At 35.7% G+C, this 25193-nt stretch overlaps 1 protein-coding gene across 1 annotated transcript in view; it reads left to right on the top strand.

Annotated features, from left to right (window-relative positions):
* The window catches only part of RSF1 (remodeling and spacing factor 1), a 129099-nt gene that overhangs the window by 34109 nt on the left and 69797 nt on the right, over nucleotides 1–25193 (top strand). Inside the window, exons 3-4 of the mRNA XM_020989501.2 lie at nucleotides 13454–13545; nucleotides 24796–24888. Of these exons, the coding sequence (XP_020845160.2) occupies nucleotides 13454–13545; nucleotides 24796–24888 (185 nt within the window). The remainder of the gene's footprint in view (nucleotides 1–13453; nucleotides 13546–24795; nucleotides 24889–25193) is intronic.

The following is a 25193-nucleotide window of genomic DNA, read 5'->3' as shown; positions in this document are numbered from 1 at the left end:
ATACAAGTCTTCCCAGAATTTTGGCAACAATTTATTTAGTTATTTCTTATGGCAAAATAATATTACATTCTTGTGTTAAAATTTGTTCAGCCATTCTTTTTGGTGGGTACCCCTTTTGTTTCCTAAAGCAACAGTTTTTTGCTACAACAAAAAGCACTAAATATTTTTTGCATATGATTCTTTTCCCCCAAAAGAGTATGCACAATTGCTTAGCATAATGGCTAGATTAATAATTCACAGCTCTACATTAGTGTTTCTGTTTTTCCACAGCTCCTCACAATAATTTCCTTGTCTCTAATTTGAGAGATATGAATTAGAACCTAAAAATTGTTCTAATACAGATTTCTTTAATAATGATATGGAATTTTTTTCATATATCTGTTTATAGCATAGATTTCTTTGAGAACCGCTATTTGACATTTTGTCCATTCATTCATTTATTGGGGAATGACTTCCATTCTTGTGTATTTCAATCAGTTCTTTATCTTGGCTATTAGTCCTCTGTCAGATACTTGCCACAAAGTTTTTTTTTCTCTAGTTAACTGACTCCCTTCTGATTTTCACCTGTTTGATTTTGTTTGTGCAAAAAGTTTTAAATGTTATGTAATCAAGATTGTCCCCTCTCCCCCTTTTTCTTGTCATTGCCCTCTCTGTCTCTTGTTTTGTCATGGACTCTTACCTATCCATAGTTTTGAAAGGTATTATCTTCCTTGCTCCTCTGATTTGTTTATGATGTGAGCTTTTATATCTAGGTCATGTATCCATTTGGAGCATATTGTGGTATATGGTGTGAGATGTTGGTCTAAACCTAATTTCTGCCAGACTGCTTTCCAGTTTTCCCAGCAGTTTTAGTCAAATGGTGAGTCCTTACCCCCATAGTCGGGGTCTTTGGGTTTTTCAAACACTATGTTACTATGTTCATTTGCTTTTATGTGTTATGTGCCTTATCTCTTCTACCAATTCACTTTTCTGTTTTTTAGCTATTACTGAATAGTTTTGTTGACTACTGCTTTACGGTACAGTTTGAGATCTGGTTGCTAGGTCCCCTTCTGCCCTTTTTGATTATTTCCCTAGAGATTCTTGACCTTTGGTTCTTCCAGTTGAATTTAGTTATTATTTTTCTACTTCTCAAGAAGTAGTCATTTGATAGTTTTATTGGGACAGCCCTAAGTAAGAAAGTTAATTTAAGTAATATTGTCATTTTATTATATTGACACATATCCCTCCCCCCAACTATGAGCAGTTTCTCTCCATTTATTTAGTTTTCTCCTTTATTTCTGTAAAGATTATTTTGTGGTTGTATTCATATAGTTCCATTGGATATCTTAGTAGGTGGACTCAAAAATATTTTATATGTTTAGTTCTTATTTTGAATAGAATTTCTCTATCTTCCTGCTGAGTTTTGTTGATAATAAATAGAAAGGCTGATGATTTATGTGGATTTATTTGGTACCTGTCAAATCGTGGTGATAATGGATATCCTTGCCTTACCTTTGGTCTTAGAGGAACGACTTCTAATTTTTCTCTATTACATAAAATTCTGGCTGTTGTTTTAGATAGATATTATTTACCATATTAAAGAAAGATCCCATTATTCCTATGATTTTAGTGGGGTTTTTTCCCCAGAATTGGGTGTTATGTTTTGTCATAGGCCTTTTCTGTGTCTGTTGATTTGACAATTTGATTTTCCTTGTTTTTTGCTATATAGTTTTATTATGTTTATCATTTTCTTAATATTAACTCAATCAACAATCATTTGTGAAACAACTACTCTGCACCATCCATTGACCTAACCACTGGGGATAAAAGTACAAAGAAAGAAACAATCTATATTCACAAAGCGCTTGCATTCTAATAATTGAGCCAACTTTGCATTTCTAGTGTGAGTACTGTTTGATCACAGTGTACAGTCTTTTTTGATATCTTGCTAGAGACTCTTTTGTTGTTCAGTCATTTCATTTGTGTCCAACTCTTCATGCCCCCATTTCGGGTTTTCTTCACAAAGATGCTGGAGTGGTTTACTATTTCCTTTTCCACCTCATTTTACAGATGAGGCACCAAGGCAAACAGGGTTAAGTGATTTTCCCAGGGTTACATAGCTAGTAAGTTATCTGAGACCACATTTGAATCCAGTTCCTCCTGACTCCATGCCCAGCACTCTATCCACTGTGTCATCTAGCTTCCCCCCTAATATTTTATTCAAAATTTTCATATCAGTATCTGCTAAGTATATTGGTCTATATTTTTCCTTCTTTGATTTGTCTCTGGTTTGGGCATTAAGATCATATTTGTATTGCAGAAAGAACTTATTTCAATTGCTCTTCTTTTGAGCCATGCTTGTTCTTTATAATTTTGCAACAGTTACAGCCAGTTCTGCCATAATGCATATTTTGAAAGTATAAATTTGTTACAATGAGATTGATATATCAGGGAGCATTTTTAACATAAGTCAAATTTTGAATTTTCTTCTGTATGATTTGTTCCATGAGAAAACGGCACCATTTCACAGTAACTCACATTCTGCAACCCACTTTTTTTTTTTTGTGGTTTAGGCAGTGGGGTTAAGTGACTTGCCCAGGGTCACACAGCTAGTGAGTGTTATGTGTCTGAGGCCGGATTTGAACTCAGGTCCTCCTGAATCCAGGGCCGGTGCTCTATCCACTGTGCCACCTAGCTGCCCCCTGCAACCCACTTTAACAAGCAAACTTCTAATTTTTGTCAAGGTAAAGTACTAGTGTGATATATATTTTGTGGGAGGAGAAAAGCAGGCTGCTTCTTTTCCTTCTTCCGCTTTCCCCCATGTCTGAAGCCCTCTGAGACTTGAGTCATACTCTGCCCAAGTTGCTCTAGACTTTGTCAGCCCAATCCATAGGAAGTGGGTGGATACAGGAAGAACAGCAGGTGGAGGTCACATGCTGTCACTATTTATTGCAATAATTATTAGCCATTTAACTTGTATAGGACTGTGCTACTGTTTTTTTAAATTAAATTCTTATTTTTTTATGTGTTATTGACCAGATTTTTGAACATTATGCCCTTACTTTCATTTTTTCCGTGGTTTCTATTGCACAGTTTTGCTTAGCATAGTGCTTTTTAGGAAGGCGTATGTCAAGTTATAGCACAGTTGACTGATCTTTTGACTTTTTTGTGTGAGGTTCTTTACATTTACATCGTTGTTGTCACTGTGTATTTTGTTTTCTTGTGTCTGCTTAACTGTGCATCAGTTCGTGTAGATCTTTCTGTGCTTCTGTATTTGTCATATTCATAATTTCTTATTTAACAATATTCCATTCCGTTCATGTTTAGCTATTCCCCAGTTGGTGAGCATCATTTTGGTTTCCAGCTCTTTGCGTTCACAAAAATTACTGCTATAAATATTTTGGTGTATATAGGGACTTTTTTTCCTAATCCATAGCCTCCTTGGCATATAAGCCTAGTAATGGAACCAATAGGTAAAAAGATAAGGACATTTTAGCCACTTTATTTGCATAGTTCACAGGTCCATCAGCAATGTACCAGCAAGCTTGTCTTTCCACAAAACCTTCAACACTGACTATTCTCATATTTTGTCATCCTTGCCAGAATACTGTTTTGGTTTGCATTGGTTGTTAATACGTTTGCATTTCTTTTGAGAACTATTCATATCATTAGACTACTTGTCTAATGGAGAATGACATATATATATATACACACATACATATATATCTCCTAATTATTTCTATATTGTGAGTATCAAACACTTATAAGAGAAATTTTATACAAAGATTTTTCCCCATTTGAGTGCTTACCTTATACTAGGTGCATTAATTTCATGCAGAAGCTTTCAGTTTTATAAAATCAAACTTAAATAAATGTTTATTGACTTTTGTTTTTTATCTTTTGTAATTATCTCTGTCCCTTAGTTGTAAGTGTTTTTTAGCTGGGGTAGTAGAGGTAATAAGTGTAAGAGTTATTACCTATAACTATGAGAGGTATATTAACTGCTTTTCTTTTTAATATTTTTTTATAATATGATCTCCATACTTAGTCCTCAATTAATGTTAATCCTTTCTTCAGTGGCCCTTTATTGAATGTAATTTTTAATTGCATTGTTTTTAGTAAAGGTTGATTTAATATTTCTCTTTTTCTGTATCTGTGAGTTTTCTGTGTCTTAGTACAGTCAGTTTTTGTAAATGTGTCATGCACACCTGAGAATATGTATACTTTCTGTTTCTATTCTTTAGTTACCAGAGAGCTATCAAATCTAACTTTCCTAAAATTCTGTTTAGAAGTCTAACTTCTTATATATCTTTTCTCTAGTATTCAGTGGGAGGGTGCATTGAGATCTCCTAGCTATTTTATTTTTTGCTTCTTATAAATCTGGAATTTATTCCTGTTACTTTTCCTTAGAGTATTTAGAAGTTTGATTTTTGAATTTGATTGCATGTATTAATATATTGCATAGATTGCATTTGATACATATATTAAGTATTGATATTAATTCATTATCTATGCTTCCTTAAGCCAAGTATAACAGTTTTCCTTGGAAGATCTTCTAATCAAATCATTCTTTAGTGTTATGCTATCTGAGAGATCATGATTGCTATCCCTGCTTTTTTGAGTTTACTTGAATTGTAAAAAATTTTGCTCCATCCCTTTAATTTAACTGTTTAAATCTTTTTGTTTCTTATAAACAATATATTGTTAGATTCTGCTTTCTAAACCATTCTGCTCCCTCCTTCATTTTATTGGTGAGTTCATCCTATTTCCTTTTACAGTTATGATTATTAATTAGACATTTCCTTCCATTATATTGTCTTATAGTTTGCTCTCTTTTCTCCTGTTCCCCACTCTTTACATAGAAGAAAAGAATATTGAAAAGGGAGATTGCACAGTACTAATTAACTATATTTAATAACAGCCTGCTAATATTCTACTGTTCTTCTTCTGCTTGCCCAGTCCCTAATCATGGTTTCTTATTCTTGCTTTTTCTTCTTCATCTCATGGAGTCATTCATCTCTAATCCAGTCTAATTTTCAAGGAGACTCTGATGCTTGCTTCATTTTTTCCAGGAATTCTAGTAATTTGTGGCTTTGCTTGTGATAATGTAAATTCCTGGGTTTGTTTCTTCAGTTTCTGTGGCTCCATAATATTTTTGTCATTTTCTTCTGTTAACTCATTTTTCCAGCATTACTTCTCCAATTAGGACTTTGTGTCAGGGGTAGGTTCTATGTACTTCTGTAGGAAATGGTGGAACTTTCTTTGGTCTGGGTCTCTATTCTAGATAATCTTTATAAGACTATGCTTCAAAAGTTGTGTTCAGCCGCATGTTTGAGATGGGATGGTCTTGATTTTGGGTATTCGTTGCTCTCCAGATTTCAGCTCTATAGGTTCTGTGTCCTAGTTCTGGGTTTGACTTAGTGTAGGCTCCAGGAATTCTTGGTTAGACTTCTACTTTTGGTTTCATTTCCCTGATCGCTATACTAAGTTTCAATGTCTAGGCTTGTCTGGGTTCCAGTGCTCTTCCCCACTTTGGAATGCTTGCATTCCCTGACTAGCCTTTTCTTTCTTTTTTTTTTTCTTAGGCAATTGGGGTTGAGTGACTTGCCCAGGGTCACACAGCTAGTAAGTGTCAAGTGTTTGGTCTGAGGCTGGATTGAACTCAGGTCTTCCTGACTGCAGGGCTGGTGCTCTATCCACTGTACCACCTAGCTGCCCCCTGACTAGCCTTTTCTATCTGGACCTCTTCCTAGTACCCATAGTTTTCTAGCTTTCTCTTTGTGTGGACCTTGTCTAACAATGTGCAGTTAGTATAGTTTCTCCATAGATTTCTTAGTCATTACTAGGTATGGTGCTGTTTTTTCATATCTGTTAAAAGTAGTTTTGAGAGTGCCAAGCTGTTCTGTTTCCAGTCATTTTACTATCTTGAGGAAAGTCCATATGCATCTTTTATATTAATAGAGCAGCTAATAACTTATTTTTAAAAAATTGATTTGATTCTTCTAGTAATTGTTTTATATCAACATCATTTTCCAGTATATCGCTCTTCCATGCCTGGAGAGTCACCTCTTTTTACTAAGGAATTAAAAAAACAGAAAAGTAGTTTAGCAAAACTAACACATTAACCAAATTTAACATTATAGGCAGTATGCCATTACTATAATCCTCCATTCTTGCAAAAATGAAGGAAGAGATATGCATTCTTATATCTTTTTCAGGGTCAAGCTTATTCATTATTACAATACAGTGTTTGATTTCTCTCTGGAAAAGGACCAATGATGTCAAAGAGAGAAAGAGAGATATTATAAATAGTAAAATATTCATAACAACACTTTTTTTAAGTAGCAAGAAACTGGAAATGTGTACATAGAAGAAGGGCTAAAAATTATGTTACATGAACATAAAAAAATATTAGTGCATAATAAGAAAAGATGAATATGAAGAAAACAGAAGCATGGGAAAAGGTAGGTGTGTGTGTATATACATATATATATATATATATATATGTATGAACAGATGCAAAATTAAGTAAGCAGAATCAAGAAAACAATACAGGACAACAATAACGTAAATATAAAGAACATCAACAAAATAAAACTGAACACTGTATTGTAATATTGTAATAATGTAATAATTCCAGTTTGGGCTATATATACTTTTCAATGAGATCTTTAGATCAATGGGTATGGACATTTCAGTCAATTTGCAAAATTCCAAATTGCTTTTTTTTTCCTTTTTTTGGTAAGGCAATTGGGGTTAAGTGACTTGCCCAGGGTCAGACAGCTAGTAAGTGTCAAGTGTCTGAAGCTGGATTTTATCAAACTCAGATCTTCCTGATTCTAAGGCTGGAGCTCTATCCACTGCACCACCTAGCAGCCCCCCCAAATTGCTTTCTTGAATGATTTGACGAATTCACAGCTTCAATAGCAGCAGAATCTGTCATTTGGTACTACGTCTCCAAAAACAACAACAATGTATTCCATCTTTATACATCATAAAGATCACATTTCAAAAAATTAGAAGAAAATCAGATCAGGAACTTTCACAGCTATTGGTAGAAAGCAGATTCTTAAACAAAGAATAAGCAAGCACAAAACATTAAATAGGTAATTTTGATTTCATGAAATTGAAAAGATTTTCAGGGGATAGAGTACCAGCCCTGGAATCAGGAAGACCTGAGTTCAAATGTGGTCTCAGACATATAACACTCACTAGCTGTGTGACTCTGGGCAAGTCACATGACCCCAGTTGCCCTCACCAAAAAAAAAAAATTGAAAAGATTTTACATAAATAGAATCAACAGTTAGAATAAGAAGGGAAGCAATCGACTGGGGAAAACATCTTTACAACAAATAATTTCTAATAAGAATCTAATATCCGTTGTATCTAGGAAACTGATGCAAATGTACACACACACACACACACACACGCGCACACTCACTCTAAATTGAGTGCAATCTGCACCACTTAGCCTACTCTATCTACTGGCTGACTCTAGGCACTAGAACATGCTTCAGCTTTATATGGCATCCATCCATCAACCTATACCATCTTACTATCTGTCAGTCAACAAGCATTTATAAGCACATATTACGTGCCAGGAACTGTGCCAAGCACTATGAATACAAATGTAAGCAAAAAGAAAAATAGTACCCTCAAGGAGCTTATATTTTAAGAAGGAAAGTCAACACATAAAGAGAATTTAAAAAGTAGGGCAGAGGAAGAAGGAAGATTGGGGCTGGGGCATGATGGAAAGTCTATTGCAGCCTGGTGAGAAATGAAGAAATGGCTGGCCAGTGGAGGTTTTTGGGAAGGGCCAGTGGAGGTTTTTGGGAAGAGCCAGCCAATCCAAAAGAGGCCCTGCAGGGACAGGCCAAGGGTACTTCTCAGGTGTGATTCCAGGGCTGAAGTGATCTTCCAGGTTGAAGAGTTTTATGAGACTTAATGGAAAGTCTAGATTGCAGCCTAGTGAGAAAAGAAGAATCCTCTGCATCCCTACTCTTATCTCCCTCTGTCTGCCCCGCCCCCCCAGCTTCCTCCTTTCCAGTACATAACTCCCTTCCCTGGTCACCTCTTCCCAATATGTGTTGTCTTCCCATATTAGAGTATAAGCTTCTTGAAGGTAGGGGCTCTCTTTAAATTTTTGTATCCCCAAAGTGCACTGCATGCATGGATAGCACTTAAGAAATGCTTTTACATTTATTCACATTAAGCCTTGATTAGGTATAAATTTTGGAATAGAAAAAAGGAATTCCAGTGAGTAGGAACAAAGGAGAGTTCTCTAGCAAGAATGATGTGGACATATAGGGAGCTCATCAACTGTTTTAGATTTTTAAAATTCATGTCTACTTCTTCTTCCAGCCTTACTTCCCATATTGGAACTTTGTATTAAAGCTAAGCTCTGTGGACTTCTAATAAAACTTACGTGACCTTAGATGGTGATGGCCTGTTTTATCTTGTGTCCTGCTGCTGGAGTCAGCAGAAGTCCCATGGCCCTGTTTTGCTCCTGAAGTGTAGCTGCAGGATCCTTCTCCTGTGTTGAATGACTATGCCAAGAGGCTGAGTCCTAGATGCCCTCTTTGAGATCAGAGCTACAACACTGCATTTCTGGTCTATTCTTTTGATCTGGGTCGTCTGTCCTGGACCACCTCTTTTATAAAGTTCTTGCTCTTGTCACTTCCCTGTGGCTTGGATTTGTGATCTTTTGCTGGAAAGATGATCTACCTTTGTTTCTCCTTAGATTTCTAATTACTACTTAGTCTGGAACTATACTGCTTCCTCTTCTACAATCTTGACTGGTCTTCAAGAATTATGTACAGAAGATGGAAGCAGTGGTTCATAGTGGAAGATAAATGCATAATCCTAAGTATAAAATGTAAAAATGTCACAATTCTGTAAGGAGTGTCAGGACTTTTTGTGAATTGACATAGGATGGCATAAGCAGAACCAAAATGTAAATGAAAACACCAACAAAAGGCAGTTGAGCTGAGTTCCTGGTAAAATGATGACAAAACATACATTCCTCCTTTCATTAAAGCAATGTGAAATACATAGGTATATACCAGGGGTGGGGAACCTGTGGCCTCATGTGGCCATCTAGGTGCTCAAGTGTAGCCCTTTGACTGAATCCATACTTCACAGAACAAATCCCCTTAATAAATGTATTTGTTCTGTAAAACTTGGACTGAGTCAAAAGGCCGCATGCAAGGACCTACAAGGCCACATGTGGCCTCAAGGCTGCACGTTCCCCACCCCTGTGTGTTATCAGAATGAAAGCAAAGCCAACAAAAAGATTGTTTTAAAAATCATATTGAGGAAAAGGAGAATGATCAAAGATGGGAGATGGATGCTTTAGCTCATACAATGGTAACACATTAGAGAGAGAAGGCAAAGCTGTTCAAGTCTCTGCTTCAATTTTCTTCACAAAAAAGAATGATCTCCAGACTAGAAAGGACAGAACAAAAATGGTAAATAGGGAGGTATACCCAGAAGAAGTAAGGAGTTAGTAAGAGAATATCTGGCTTCCCTTGGAATTTAAGTTATCTGGATCCTTACTACTGATAGCATTGATAGGATTACTGAAGCCACCAGCTGTGATCTTTGAAATTTCATGGAACTAGGAGAGATACTTTAGGATTGGAGAATAAAAGCTAGAAGATAGCTTAGAGACAATTTAGTCCTGGCCTTCATTTTATAAATGAATAACTTAGGCCCTGGGTTAATTGACCTGCTTAAGGAACTATGGAACATATTTTTTTTTCTCACTGTAAGTCCAAGGTTCTTTCCACTGTCTTATGCTGTTGCCAGTTAAAAACAAACAGGAAAGGAATGGCCTCTTCAAGCCAGTGAGCTTGACTTAAAGTCTTGGCAAAATCCTAGAGTATATTGGAGTGGTTAGTGAACATCTAGAAAAGGTAGCCATGATTACAGAGAACATAGAATCATTAATAATAGATATAGTCATGTTTCTTTTTTAGACAGAGCTACTAGACTGGAAGTTGAAGGAATGTGGTGAGCTAGGCACCTAGGACAGTTAGGTGGATTAAAATAGTTATTACTAGCCCCAAGTCAAAAGAGGTTTCTAGTGGAGTGTATGTGGATCTGCAGTTTGCCCTGTATCAGTAACTTTGTCAAACATAGGTGGTATATTTGTCAGAATTGCAGAAGACAATAATAATAACTAGGCTAGAATTTTTATAGCATTTTAAGGTTTGCAAAGCACTTTTCTAATATTCTTTCATTTGAGCCTGAGAACAGTATGAAGTAGGTGCTGTTGTTATCCCCATTTTACAGATGAAGAGTCTGAAGCAGACAGAGGCTAAGTGACCTAACTAGGGTTATATAACTAATCAATAATTGAGGCTGTATTTAAATCTAGGTCTTCCTGACTCCAGATTCAGTTCACCGTCCACTGGGCCACCTAGCTACCACAAAGGTGGGAGGAATGCCCAACTTACTGATACTTGAGAGTAATAAAAAAAGATCTTGATGGGGTAACTTAGAGCATTGCATTGAATCAGCTGAAAGTTAAGCAGTTTAATAGCTATTACTTAAAATCCAAAATTTATTTGGTGATAAGAAAAGTCTATCTGTTGAATTGAATGGATTATAAAACCTTCAGCATACTTAGAACTGCCATAAGAAAATAACTCTTCAGGGAAACAGAGTAAGAAGGTTTCAGGTGTTTGCCCATAAATGCAGTGTGGGGTTCTAACAAACTTCCTTCAGTGACATGATTGGGAAGACTTTCTGTGACACAGACTTGATTCACTGCTTCTTGCTTGCTATTTGTACTTTTATCTTCTCTAACCTTTACCATAAACCCGCATTCAGAAATACTTATACTAAATCAAGGAACAAATCTTATGAAAGATGAGAGAAGGGTGGCTCAATCTGGGCAAACTTTTGGTCTTCTAAAGGTAAAATGATTTTAAAAGATGAAATGCCTCAAGAATCAGAAGTGCTGATAATGGGAGCTCAAAAAATGAAACTTAGAAAGACTCCTGTGTCAGAAGATATATTCATTGCATTTGGTTTTGTTTGTTTTTTAACCTGCAGCAACTTCAAAAAATGAGTGTTTTCTGAATCTTCTTGACTCTGCTATGGATATGAAGTTGTACTATATTGTCTGTAGTTTCTTTTATTTAATTTTTTTGTCTGCTATTCATGCATTGGCAAAAAGATCTTGGATTTCTAAAGTATTTGTAACAAAAATTAAAAATATTTAAAAGTAAATTGTCAGTAAATATTACCATTAGAATCATAGGATCTAGAGTTGGGAGAGACTTTAGAAATTATTTAGTACAATCCCTTCATTTTGCACATGAAGAAAATAAGATGCAGAAAGGTGAAAGTAAATTTATAAGACTTTGAATAAATTTTTACATTAAAAATTTCAAATATGATACCTTTATGGACATAGCAATTTAGAATATATTTTGTTTTTAAACATTATAAAGTGACTTCATGCTTATAAAAAATAACTGTTAAATCAAAATTAACTTTTTTCCCCAAATTGCCTTCCCTCAAATCTAAGGACTTCAAAATTTCTGATAATTTTGTATTTCCATTGAAAATAAGCCACTTACACAAAATAAAATAACTATATTCTGGGAGTCTGACTTGTCCTTTGTCTGTATGGAGAGCTTCACGAATGGAAATATACTTCTCAGGTTCAGATCAGCAACTCACTTGTAACTTAGAATCTTAGTGAGTTGACAGGGAAACTGGAAGGCTGTGCCCATCGTCATGTAGCCAGTGCAGGTTAGAGGCAGAATCTAAACCCCAGATCTTCCTGCCGTCAAATGTAGCTGTCTGTTTATACCATGTTGCTGTTGCTCTACCAATGTAAATCAGTAAGTGTCCAATTCATCTTGAATGGCACAGACAATAAATGCTATTATAGTTCAAATGAGGAAGTGCTCGCAGTGTATAGCAGTGTGATGTAGTGCTGGACTTAGGAAACTTGAATTCAGATTCAGTTGTGTGACCATTAGGCTCCCAAGATGTAAAATGGGAACAGTAACAACTGTAGTATGCACAAGATTATTGTGAGGAACAAATGTGATTGCATAAACCACTACGTAAATCTGAGGGAAAAAAACCTCTCAGTTATTAATATTCATCATTAATATTCAGAGAGGCAGTTTCTAGAAAAACTTTCATGGAGAATGTGGCAGCTGAGTAGCCTTTGAAGGATGAATGAACTTCAGAAATAAGATAGGGCGTAATAAGGGAAGTAGAGGGAAGAAAGAGGGAAAGTGGTGTTCAGGGTAGGATGAAGAGACCTACTTGACAAAAACAAGGAGATTTCACGTATGAGAGCAATGATAAGTAACAGGAAAGGTTAGACTATTTCAAATCCCAGATAGTAATACTTGTGAGATATTAGAAAAAGGAATTAAGATGATAATTGAAAATGTTTTGTTAATTTTGTAGACATTGAGAAGCAATTGAAGTTTTCAAGAGGGAATTAGAAGAGTAACAGGATAAAAGCAAATATTTGATGGATTTTGAACTGCCTCCATGTGCAGGATGAATTGGAAGGAGAAGGGTAGAGGAAGCCAGGAGATTATTTAGGAGACTTTTGTAATAGTTATGTCTTGAAGAAATAAGGACCTGTGCTAGGTCAATTGCAGTGGTAATGGACTCTGCCTTTAAGATGCCAGGCTCTGATAGGTGATCTTTTACTTTCTCTTACTAGGAAACAAACCTTCAAACCACTTCCCAGCCACTTTCTCCTACTACTCCCCATCTTTTCAAGCTTCCGTTGGCATGTTTTCTTCTGTGCTTAGAATGTAAGCCACTTGAGGGCAGGGCTTGTCTTTCTTATATTTGTATGACATGGTAAGAAAAGCATTAAGAAGGAAAACTTGATAATACAATGATCGCTTGAATATGGAGACAAGGGAGTAAAAGGAGTCAGTCCACCCTAAAGCTCCTCGCTTGTGTGACTAGGAGAGTGATAACAAAAACAACACTACCACCCTGGAGTTGTGTGATTTTTTATGGTTTTCTTAATGCTTTTATATATGTTCAGTTTTTTGTTGCTTACTACAAGGGTCATCTTTTCCCATGATTCTCCAAAGCACAAATTCCTTCTATGATATTCCTGATAAGTGGTTGTCTGGCCTCTTTTTAAACACTTCCAGTAATAGGGAATTCACTCTAGATAGGCTATAGAACTGTTTCCTTGTTTAGCTTAGATCAGCCTTTCTTGAACTTCTGGTGGAAGGAGGACCCTTACTGGACTATGACTTCAAATTGGTATAACTTACTTAAAATCCTTAGGATAGGTAAAGAGGTGACTCATTTTGTATCATGTAACTTACAGGATTTAAATCATGGTATGTTTTGTTAAACATTTCTCTATTTTTAAGAAATTGTTTCCAAATGCTTTGTTTTATCTTAATTATATATGAAATAGTTAATGTAAGCTAACTTTTTTTGTGTGTTCTCTTTCCTCTCTTTAAAGTACCAAAAGAATTGGTGGAGCTCCATTTGAAACTGATGAGGAAGATTGGTAAATCTGTAACAGCAGACAGATGGGAAAAATATTTGATCAAGGTAAATATTTTCAAAATCATCTGTTAATGAGATATTGCCTTTCTCAATCTAAACTTTATAATTTTACTTTGCACAAAATAAAAATTTGAAAAGCTAGTCTTGTTGATGTCATGTAAAATAGTTGTACATATTACAAAGTGTATGAGTAGATGGTGAAATTGTTGTGTGATATCTGTAAGTGGTTATTCAATTTTTGCTAGATAGAGCTGATCTGTGCTCTTACAAAGTAGTAGAGACTATGAAGTGATAACCTTGGATGCCAAAAGTGTTGAATACATAGGTGATTCTTGTAACTGAAAATATCTCAAAAGGTAAGTAATATATTTGTCCTGGTGTTTATAAAAGGCAGCTCCCAGGGGAGCTAGGTGGTGCAGTGAATAGAGCTCTGGCCTTCGAGTCAGGAGGACCTGAGCTCAAATCCAGTCTCAGACACTTAACACTTATTAGGTGTGACCCTGGGCAAGTCGCTTAACCCTGATCACCTCAAACCCCCCCCCCCAAAAAAAAAAGTCAGCTCCCAAAGACCCCTAGGTCCCTAAGTCAACCATATGCCAGGGTATATGTAGGTCAGTAGTTTGGGAGAATGAAGTTCCAGCAGGGTCCAAGTGCATCAACTCTGTATCAGAAAGGGACTTACTCAGAGTGATTCAAAGAAAGATCCAGTTTAAATTTTGTCTTGACCTTCCAGGGTGGCCTTGGGTTTGTTCCTCAACCAATATCTTTTTCAAAGTTGACCTCAAGGATTACAGAAGCTTTGGAAGCTAAACCCCGCCTCTCCCCCTCCCCCCTTTTTATTTTTTAGCTGGCTGCAACATTATCTATACCTTCCGGGCACATTTAATGGTTTGTTCTGGTTTATATCCACTTGGACGGACCAGGATGTCATGTAGCTGTTCAAACCCCTAAGAATATTTTTAACCTTTTGGTTACTTTTTCTTAATAGTTGACATTCAGTGATTTCATATAAGCAGCTTTTTGACCTTTGTGATCACCAGACCATGAAAAGTGAAGCTTATACTCCCAACCTCGCATAAGAGAAGGCCAACATTTCTCACACACACACACACACACACACACACACACACACACACACACACACACACACCCATGAAACCACACAATACATAATGTACTTCCATATATCAGTTCTTTCTCTGGAGGTAGATAGATTCTTTTAGTTGAACTTAGAATTTTTAAGAATAGAAATCTTCATTCTTTTGATGCTGGTTTGCCTTGCGACCTTAGAGAATACTGTTACAGTTTAATATTTGAAATTATTAAGTCCTTTAAAATTTTTTTCTTTATTTATATAAAATATGCTTGACACAGGTTTTGAACTAAAAAACAAAGAAACCAAAAAACCAGTACCAGAAGAATCCTATCTAGTTTTATAAATAGATAAAACTGCCTTATTGGTTTTGAAGAGTTTCTGAAATATATTATAATGAGAAAGATTTGAAATGGCAAATTAATTATGTATAGTATCTATAAAGTTGCCATTCTGCCTGACATAGTAGCTGCTAATAATGAATAGGGATTAATATTCTTTGAATCTTCTTCAAGGTTTGATTTTATAACTCAAAACAATTATTATAAAACAATAACTAATGTTATAAGAGCAAGACATAGAATCTTTCTTGAGATTCTCACTTTCTTCATCTGGAAAATGGGGATGATATAAGTGTGCTACCCACATCATTGGATATTGTGCAGAATGCACTCTGTAAACTGAAGAAATGTTAAATGTGAGGATGATATTTTGTTCTCAGTAATAATCACATATCATTATTACTCATTTGTTTTGTAGAGCACTTGATTTTTAGGAGGTCAGGAAACCTGGGTTTTCTAGCTCTATCTGTCACTTAACTTAAGCAGGTCCGTTTTCTGGGACTCAATTTCCTGTTCTGTAAGATTACCAAATGATTGAGTTTCCTTTTCATCTCTTTCAGTGACCAATTACATTTTGTGTGTATGTGCATGTATATGCAAATGTATGTGCATATATATGTGTAATAGCTGTGTGTATTGTGTATTGTTGATAGAATGTGAACTGTGAGATTTATGTAAAATTAGTCACATTTCAGTATTTGTCATATTCAGACATTGCAATAAATGAAGCCAGAGATTTATTTTTCATTGTTGTTGACAAGTACCAACTTAATTAATATAATTTTAAAAAATATTTATTTATTTGTTACATTTTGAGTTCTGAGCTGTTTCCCTCTCTCTCTCCCATCCGTTCTGCACTACAGAAGACCAGTGTTTGAGGTGGATAGCATCTTCCTTCATAGGTCCTTTGTAGTTGATTTGACTATTCATATGACTCAGAATAGTTTAGTTATTCACAGTTAACTTTTTGAACAATATTGCTGTTAATGTATATGATCTCTTGGTTTTTACTGTTTGTTATTTCATACAAGTCTCCCCGTCTTTTTTCTAAAATCAACCTACTCATCATTTCTTATAGCACTGTAATATTCTGTCACAATCATGTATCGCAACTTATTCAACCATTCTCCAGTTGATGACCTTCCCCTCAATTTCAGTTCTTTGGCACCACAAAGAGAGCTGCTATAAATATTTGAGAACATAAAGTCTTCCTCCTCACTGGAAGTGTTTAAAAAGAGGCCAGGTAACCGCTTCTTAGGAATATCATATGGGAGAAGATAGCCCTTGTAGTAAGCATCAAAAAACTGAACATATATAAAAGCATTAAGAAAACCATAAAAAATCACACAACTCCAGGGTGGTAGTGTTGTTTCTGTTATCATTCTCCTAGTCATGCAAGCTAGGAGCTTTAGGGTGGACTCCTTTTACTCCCTTGTCTCCATATTCAAGCAATCATTGTACTATTAAGTTTTCCTTCTTAATGCCTTTCTTACCATGTGATACAAATATAAGAAAGACAGGCTTTACCCTCAAGTGGCTTACATTCTAAGCACAGAGGAAAACATGCCCAAAGGAAGCTTGAAAAGGTGGGGAGTGGTAAGGGAAAGTGGCTGGGAAGTGATTTGAAGGCTTAGTTCCTGGATCGCCTTGCGAAATAGACGTAATGATGGTATTGCTAGGTGAAAGGGTATATACAGTTTTATAAATCTTTGGGCACGATTCCAGATTGCTCTCCAAAATGGTTGGATCAATTCACAGTTCCACCAACAGCATATTAGTGTTCCAATTTTTCCATATCTCTTCAAACATTTGTCATTTTCCCCTTTTTTCATTTCAGTTAATCTGATAGATATGAGATGGTAGCTTAGAGTTGTTTTAATTTGTATTTCTCTAGTCAGTAATTATTTAGAGCATTTTTTTATATGACTGTATGTAGCTTTAATTTCTTCTTCCCAAAACTGCCTGTTCATATCCTTTGACCATTTATCAACTGGGAAATGGCTCATATTTTTATGAATTTGACAGTTCTCTGTATTTGAGATGAGGCCTTTATCTGAGAAACTTTATATAAAATTTTTTTTCCACCAATTTTCTGCTTTCCTTCTAGTTTTGGCTACAACGGTTTTGTTTGTATAACACCTTTTTAATTTAATGTAATCAAAATTATCCATTTCATATCCCAAAATATTCTCTATCTCTTGTTTATTCACAAATAAACAAGATTTATTCCTATCCATAAATCTGGTTGGTAATATGTTCTATGTTCTTTTAATTTTCTTATGAAAATTCTTATGTTTAGGTCATGTATCCATTTTGACCTTATCTTGGTAAATAGTGTAAAGTAACAGTCAAAGCCTAGTTTCTACCAGACTGCTTTTCAGTTTTCCCAACTATTTTTACCAAATAGTGAATTCTTATCTAAATCTTTATATTTATCAGACACAAGATTGCTATAATCATTTACTACTGTGTATTGTATATCTACTCTGTTCTACTGATCTGCTATTCTATTTCTTAGTACCAGATAGTTTTGATAATTACTGACCTCTAATACAATTTAAAATCTGGTACTGCTAGGCTTCCTTCCTTTACATTTTTTTTCATTAGTTCTTAAGATATTCTTCGAAATGAATTTTGTTGGGTTTTTTTTTCCTAGCTCAATAAAATAATTTTCTGGTAATTTTATTGGGATGGCTGAATACTATATAAGTAGATTAGTTCAAGGTAGAATTGTCAGTTTTAGTATATTTTCCTCTGCCCACCTATGAACAATGAATATATCTCCAATTATTTAAATCTGACTTTATTTGTATAAAAAGTGTTTTATAATTATGTTCTTATAGTTCTGGGTTTTTCTTGGCTAGTGTACTCCCAGGTATTTTATACTGTCTATGGTTATTTTAAATAAAATCTATCTTAACCATCTCTTCTTGTAGTGCTTTGTTGGTGGTATATAGAAATACTAATGATTTTTGTGGGTTTATTGTATATCCTTCTACTTAAATTATTGTTTCAACTAACTTTTTATTTGAATCTCTATAGTTTTCCAAATATACCATCATATTGTCTGCAAAAAGAGATAGTTTTATTACCTTACCACCCATTCTGATACCTTCCATTTTTTTCTTCTCTTATCACTATTGCTAGCATTTCTGATACAGTATTGAATAATATTGGTGATTTTAGTCATCCTTGTTTCACTCCTAATCTTATTGGGAAGGCTTCTTGCTTATCCCCATTATAAATAATGCTTGCTGAATGATTTTATGTATATGCTTCTTATCATTTTAAGAAAAAATCCACTTATACCTATGCTTTCAAGTGTTTAATTTTAAAGAAGTCTAATTTAGGATTCTTAGATACTAATCAATATTTTCTAAAAATGATTTTTCTATTTAGGTAGTCATTCATTTTCCTTTCCTCCCTTTTAGAACTTTATAAATTGATTGGATAGTAATTCTTTTTGTAAGATAATGTTGTATATGTAAAAAATATTTTCATAAAAATGTTTTACTTGATATTTCTATAGGGGAGTTGATCAGAGTTCCCCAATGACCCTGATGAATTAACATTTCGGGGAGTGGTTTGAACCTTTGGGACTTTTGTTTCATCTACGCTGTTCTTTTGATCAATCAAGCAAGTCATTTAAGTTCTCGCTGTGTCAAGCACCATTCTAGGCCTTAGGGATACAGATGGAAACGGCGGTCTCTATGCTCTAGGAGCCCATATTCTACTGGGAATTCATCATGTTCACATATAAGTTAACATAGAAAAGACCTCTTGAAGGAAGTGACTCAATTTTCACCCTTCAGGAGGGAGCCAAAGTTTCCAAGAAGTAAAGGTGGAAGGAGGAGGTACCACAGAGAGGAATGCATTCTAGGCACGGGGAACAGCTTATGAAAAACAGAGGCAGGAGATGAAATGTCATGCATGGGGAGCAGCCAGTATGGAAAATTGTGATTCGTCCTTTGTTCTCCAAGAGGACCATGACTTCAGGAACAAGTTCCCGCTTGTTCACAGTTTGGCTACATCACAGAGTGTGTGAGGGGGATTATATGTAATCTGCCTGGAAGGATAAAATGGTAGCCAAATTACAAAGGGCTTTAAATACCAAATAAAGAAATTTTATCCTACAGTAGTAGGGAGTCCTTAAAGCTTCTTAAGCAGAGGAGTGACATGATCACATCTGCACTTTAATATTATCACTTTAGTAGGTGTATGGAGGTTGGATCAGAGAGGGGAGGGGCTGGGAACAGAGAGACCAATTAGAAGACTGTTGCTGTAGTCTAGGTGAGAGGTGATGATGAAAATTTTCTAATATTATCATTATTATTATTATTATTATTATTATTATTTTAGCTTTTTGACTTTTTGGTGAGGCAGTCGGGGTTAAGTGACTTGCCCAAGGTCACACAGCTACTAAGTGTCTGAGGCTGGATTTGAACTCAGATCCTCCTGACCCCAAGGATAGAACGCTATCCACTTATATTATTTCTTAACGTTATGGTCTTCAAGTGTTTTTGACTTGTTTTCTTTTTTTTTCTTTTTCTTGGTTAGGCAATGGGGTTAAATGACCTGCCTGGGGTCACACAGATACTAAGTGTTATGTGTCTGAGGCCGGATTTGAACTCAGGTCCTCCTGAATCCAGGTCTGGTGCTTTATCCACTGTGCCACCTAGCTGCCCCAACTTGTTTTCTTTTGAGAGCCATATAATCCTTAAGTTGTCTTGACATATGTTGTCTTTGAGACCAATATATTTTACCTACATAGAAACCACGTTTTCTTTAAAATTATTGCTTTATTCTTTTTCCAGATATTTCTTTATTTCTGTGTATTTGCATTCCAAATCATTTGTTCTCTCTTTTGTTTCTTAGGTGAGGGTTACCACTTATGGATTCAAGTTTTTCTATTCTCCCAGTTCTTTTGGCTGTGTAGGATACCAGTTTTGCTTTCACAATTCTTGTGGCTCTTTTAAACCATTTAGGAACATCCTGCTGTGGTTCCAGACTGTCTTGGGGATCCACAAAGTCCTCCACTCCATCAATTGTTGATTCATTTGCTTTTTTGTCTTGTGATGTTTATTCATAGATATCTAGACTTACAGCAGATCTGGAGGGCATATTCTCTTCTGTTATTAGTATCTTGTTAATTTGTATGCTTATGCTCAAAGTCTTTAACTTTTTCTTCCTCCTGAGATCTTTAGTAATTTCAGTCTTTGCCCCTAATATTTCTCCTATTGCTCACTTTTTGACTCCTCCTCTTATAACAGTTTCCTTCAGGGCTAGACTTCAAAGCTGTGTCAGCCTTCTCCCATCCTAAGGACTTTGCACTGAGTCGGCCTCAAGTGAATTATGTGGGACAGAATTGGCCCCAGCTAGGTGCCAGTTCCTTTTCCTAAAGGCATGGTGGAGGACTACACACACCAGTTCCCTCTTGTTCCTCATTTCTGTTGCTGACTTTGTGTGTTGTTTTGTTTTTGTTTTTAGCAGCCATTCCACAGTCTGGTGTCTGGTGAGGGTAGTGTTGCTGAATGAATGGGTTAGAGATTATTAGCCTTCTCTGCAGTTTAGTTCATCAGATTATTACATCAGATTGGGATTCTTGGTGTCTTAGACCATGTAGACAATTGAAACTATTTTTATCTCTTACTCATAATTCCTTATTTGGAGAGGTTTGAAAGGTTGCGAGGATGAAAATGCCTAGTACTAGAAAGTCCATGGCCACTAAACCAGTCTCCATTAAAGGCAGAACTTGTTTCCTAGTCTTCTTATTTGTCACATTGTATATAAATGCTTAAGAAATATATGGTACATGAAGCTTAATAGAGAAATATACTAATCTAAATTATAGTTTAAGAAAATCTGAGTAACTAGCATTTATGTCATACTTTACAGTTTATGATTCACATTCTTGAAAATAACTCTATGATGCAGTTAATGCAAGTATTATTTTCCTTATTAGATAGGTGAGTCAGCTAAGGTTGAGTGATTCTAGCAAGTGTTCCAAACTATGCTTAATCACTTGTCTGTGTCTCTAAATCCATTGTTCTATCTACTGGCTTCATCAAGATCATTAGGAGTTTCATATACCTTACACTGGCCTAGCAGTGTCATAGAGTGAAAAGAGCTTTAGTTTTGCAGCTTTTACTGTGTGACTCCCTTGCTCAATTAACTCTACTGGCTTCCTCTTACCTCTAGCATTAAAAAAAGAATTCATTGTTCAGACAGACAAGACTGACTCTTTGTTATGGAATGGCTCTTTGGAAGGGAAGTGGGAGGTAAAGGCTACAGGGAAAATTATGATTTGTCCTTCGTTCTCAAAGAGGACCATGATGACATCAGGAAGATGATGCTATAACTTGCAGATGAATTGGATTTGAGTGAGAGAGGGCTGTGCCAAGTCACCAGCCTCACTTTCTCCTCCAGAGCCATCTGGGTCCAGTAGCCAAATACAGATCAGGACAACTGGAGATAGCCTAGGATGCAGTGGAAAAACCTTGGCCCTTTTAAGTTAAAGTCTTTCTGAATTCTTACTTTGAGGTTTAGGTTATGTAAAAAGTCAAGTCAACAAGCACCTATTATATGCCAGGCATTGTGCTAAAAATACTGTTCTTCGATGTAAAGCAAAAAACAAAATACAAAAAAAGTTTAGTTGGGTTTTGTTTTGTTTTGTTTTGTTTTAACAGATAGTATGAGAAGGGAAGAGTGGGACAGGAGAGAGAAGAGGAAGGACAAAATCATGTAGGCTTCAGATTTCCTGGACTCTTTTCCTGAATACACCTAAAATGAGATTGGTGAAACCAACTAGAACTCATTCAGATTTGGGGAATGGAATGAATTTATCATTAAATAATCAACCAGCTCCATTTCATGGTCAAGAACAATAGATAGAATTTATGCCAGTCTAGAGGATTGGTCAATATAGATAATAGATTAACCTCCCAAGTTCAACCCGCCTCACACCCAGAGCTTCATACACAGACAACAGAAAGGGGAGAAGATAATTATTTTTATATCTGTCCATCACTATTGAGACAGATCTGGGGTGAAGCTAAAGCTGTCTCCATAGGGCAGTGAAAACGAAAATCAACTTTGTTAGCCCTGTACATTATTGCAGAGAAAATTCAACATCCTAATGGCCCTCCATTACAGAATTTTACCCAGGACACTGAGAAAATCAACATCAACAAATCTGTCCTTTATTGAAGAAGCCCTGTGAAAAGGCAAGAGGAAAAAAAAAGACCTGAGCCCTCAGTAACCATTAAGGGCTTAGATTATCAAACTCTGAATCCCGGCACTTTGTCTGGGACAAAGTCTCTTGTCCTCATTCAGGAAAAGGTCCTTGTACACAGATTTAGTGTTTTTGTACCCCTTGTGCCTGAGACATAATAACTCTGTCACTGTGTGTACTAAGTTACCAATGATCTCTTAGTTTCCAAAACCAGTGGCCTTTTTTTTAAAACTCTTTATTTTCTTGAGCTCTCAACAGCCTTTGACACTGTCAGTCAACCTCTTCTTGATATTCTCTGCCGTCTAAATTTTCTGAACACCACTTTCTCCTGGTTTTCCTCCTATTTGACTGTTGCTTTTCAGTCTCCTTTGCTGGAGTGTTTATCTGTGTTAGTTGAGCCCATTGACTATGGGTGTCCAATAAGGCTGTGTCTGGGCCCTTTTCTCTTCTCCCTGCTAATTTGCTTGGTGATCTCATCAGTGCCTATGATTTTAATTATCTCATTGCTGATAGTTCTCAGATCTACTTATCCAGCCCTGACCTCTGCTGACTTCCAATCTCACATTTCCAACTGTCTTTCAGACACCTCAAACTAGATGTCCTGTAGACATCTTAAAATCAACATGTCCATTGAAAACTAAGATTTTTTTTAAAAAGTCTTTAAACAACAACAAAAAAAATCAACATGTCCAAAACTGAACTCATTATCCTTTCCCAAAAATCCAGTATATTTATTTGAACATAGTTGCATATTGCATGTTGTCTCCCTCATTAGGTTGTGAGCTCCTTGAGGGCAGGGACTACCTTTTGCCCTTCTTTATAGCTCTAGTTTTTGGTGTTTTTTTTTTAATGTAACAATTTAAATTTTTTGAAAGTTTTAGTTTTCAATAGTCACTTTTATAGGATTTTGAGTTCTTCATTTTTTCCCCCTCCCTCCCCACCGCCCTCCCCAAGATGGCCTGCAATCTGATATAGGCTATACATGTACAATCATATTAAACATATTTCCATATTAGTTATGTTGTGAAAGAAAAAGCAGAACAAAAGGGAAAAACCACACACAAAAAGAGAAAGAAAGTAGTATGCTATGATCTGCATTCTGACACCATAGTTCTTTCTCTGGATGTGGATGGTATTTTCCATCATGAGTCTTTTGGAATTGTCTTAGATTCAAAGTTGGTCATCACACGCTGTTGTGTAGTCCTAGTTGTTAGCACAATTTGGCCTTTGGTAAATGCTTATTGACTCACTGACTAATAAATGCCTGTTGATTGATCATATCACTCATAAGTCTTCTCCAGGTCGATATCCCCAATTCCTTCAGGTGGTCCTAAGTTGCTTTTTGGACACTTTCTTTATATTAGGTTACAAACTAAAATGTGGAACTCGAGAATGATCTCAGGTCAGATATTCATGGCCTTCTACTCTTTTGGTAGAGTAGATGGCAAGGTCCTTGGCTGAAAGCAACTTGTATAAGAAGAAGAGGTTTGGAATAGAAGTTGTGGGAGAATGCTGTAGAGATACTCAAGGAATAATAAGATTGCCAAGCAGAAGTGAGGGCCCACTTGAGATCATAGAGCATAAGGTTTTATTGATCCCATTTTGGCAGAGTTCTGTGACTCCTTCTAGTGGTATCTAGCTGTGTACCAGTGTGATCATAGTGGCTGGCAGGCCTGAAGTTGGGGTTTTGCAGTTCATGAGGTGCATATATAACTCCACCAAGAACAGAATCTGTTTCATCTTTATCTTTGTATCCCCAGCACCTAGTAGATTATTGTTGATTTTCCTCAGTGGAAGACAGGAAGTCTCCAATGAAATTACATGTCTGAGCCAGATCCCCTAAACCTCCAAAAAATTTCTCAAGTTAATGACATTTTCAACAAATATAAAAGATGTGAGTTAACCAGAGAGTGCTTTTATGTCTTATAATATTTATAATATTTTATATTATATTAGAGAATAGTTTATTTTTTCTTTTTTAATCTGAATCTGTAATTTCATCTTTGCAAGAAACTCCCTTGACAACAAGTTGACAACTGTTCTATGGCTTAGCATCTTAAGAGTTTCTTGGGGCACAGAAGTTAATTTACCCAAAGTCACATAGCCAGCTTATCTTAGATACTAGACTTGAACCTTACTCCATTAAGAATTAAAATTGAGAAAGATTTCAAATAATTGAAAGGTCTTTGCTGAAGTTAGAATGTAATAACCACAATTTTAGAAAGGAGTACCTTAACTTATCTACATTAAAAAATACACCTTTAGCCAAAAAATTTACCTTCTATTATTTTTCCTCAGCTTATGTTCATTCATTTATGAAGGAAACATTGGAGACACTGTACTAGGGTCAGTAAATTGGTTCTGACATAAAACTGTATTGCCTTTTTGAAACTTGGGGAAATAATCATCTTTATAATTCATCCTCTTGAATTGTACATTCTTCGAAGACTAGAGTACTTTTTTTTAATCTTTGTAGTCCCAATGTCTGTCACATATTAGGTGCTTAATAAATGTTTATTGAATATTCTTGAATGAAAAAAAATGTGCATTATGAGCAACAGTTAACAAAATTTGACATAGATATCATGAACATTGCTGTTAGGCATTTAAATATTATGTTTATCTGACAGATGTGCCAAGAGTTCAATAGCACTTGGGCGTGGGAGATGGAGAAGAAAGGCTATCTTGAAATGAGTGTCGAATGCAAATTGGGACTTTTAAAGGTAATAAATTTATTGTTTCTTGTAATGCCTTTGTTTTAAAACATTTTGTAGCCCTCATAGTTGAATTTGGAGACCAGCTGAAAACCAGTATTATCATTATCGGGAGGAACAGAAGAAACTATTCTTAACCTAGATGGTTTTTGATTGCTTTCTAAATCCAGCCTTTTGCAATTATGTAAGTTTACAAGGATGGTGATAGAAAGGATAGAAATGCATTTTCAAATTAGCTTCAACCTTCTCAAGAATTGCTAATGTGTATAGCAAAACTTTGTTAATATTGCTTGTCATACTGGGTTAGTAACTTG

The sequence above is a fragment of the Phascolarctos cinereus genome, unplaced genomic scaffold (genome assembly GCF_003287225.1).
Source record: "Phascolarctos cinereus isolate Bilbo 61053 unplaced genomic scaffold, phaCin_HiC Scaffold_726;HRSCAF=1367, whole genome shotgun sequence".
In the NCBI taxonomy this organism is placed as follows: domain Eukaryota; kingdom Metazoa; phylum Chordata; class Mammalia; order Diprotodontia; family Phascolarctidae; genus Phascolarctos; species Phascolarctos cinereus.
Note: the sequence above shows the minus strand (reverse complement) of the source record. Positions and strands in the feature narration are given on the sequence as shown.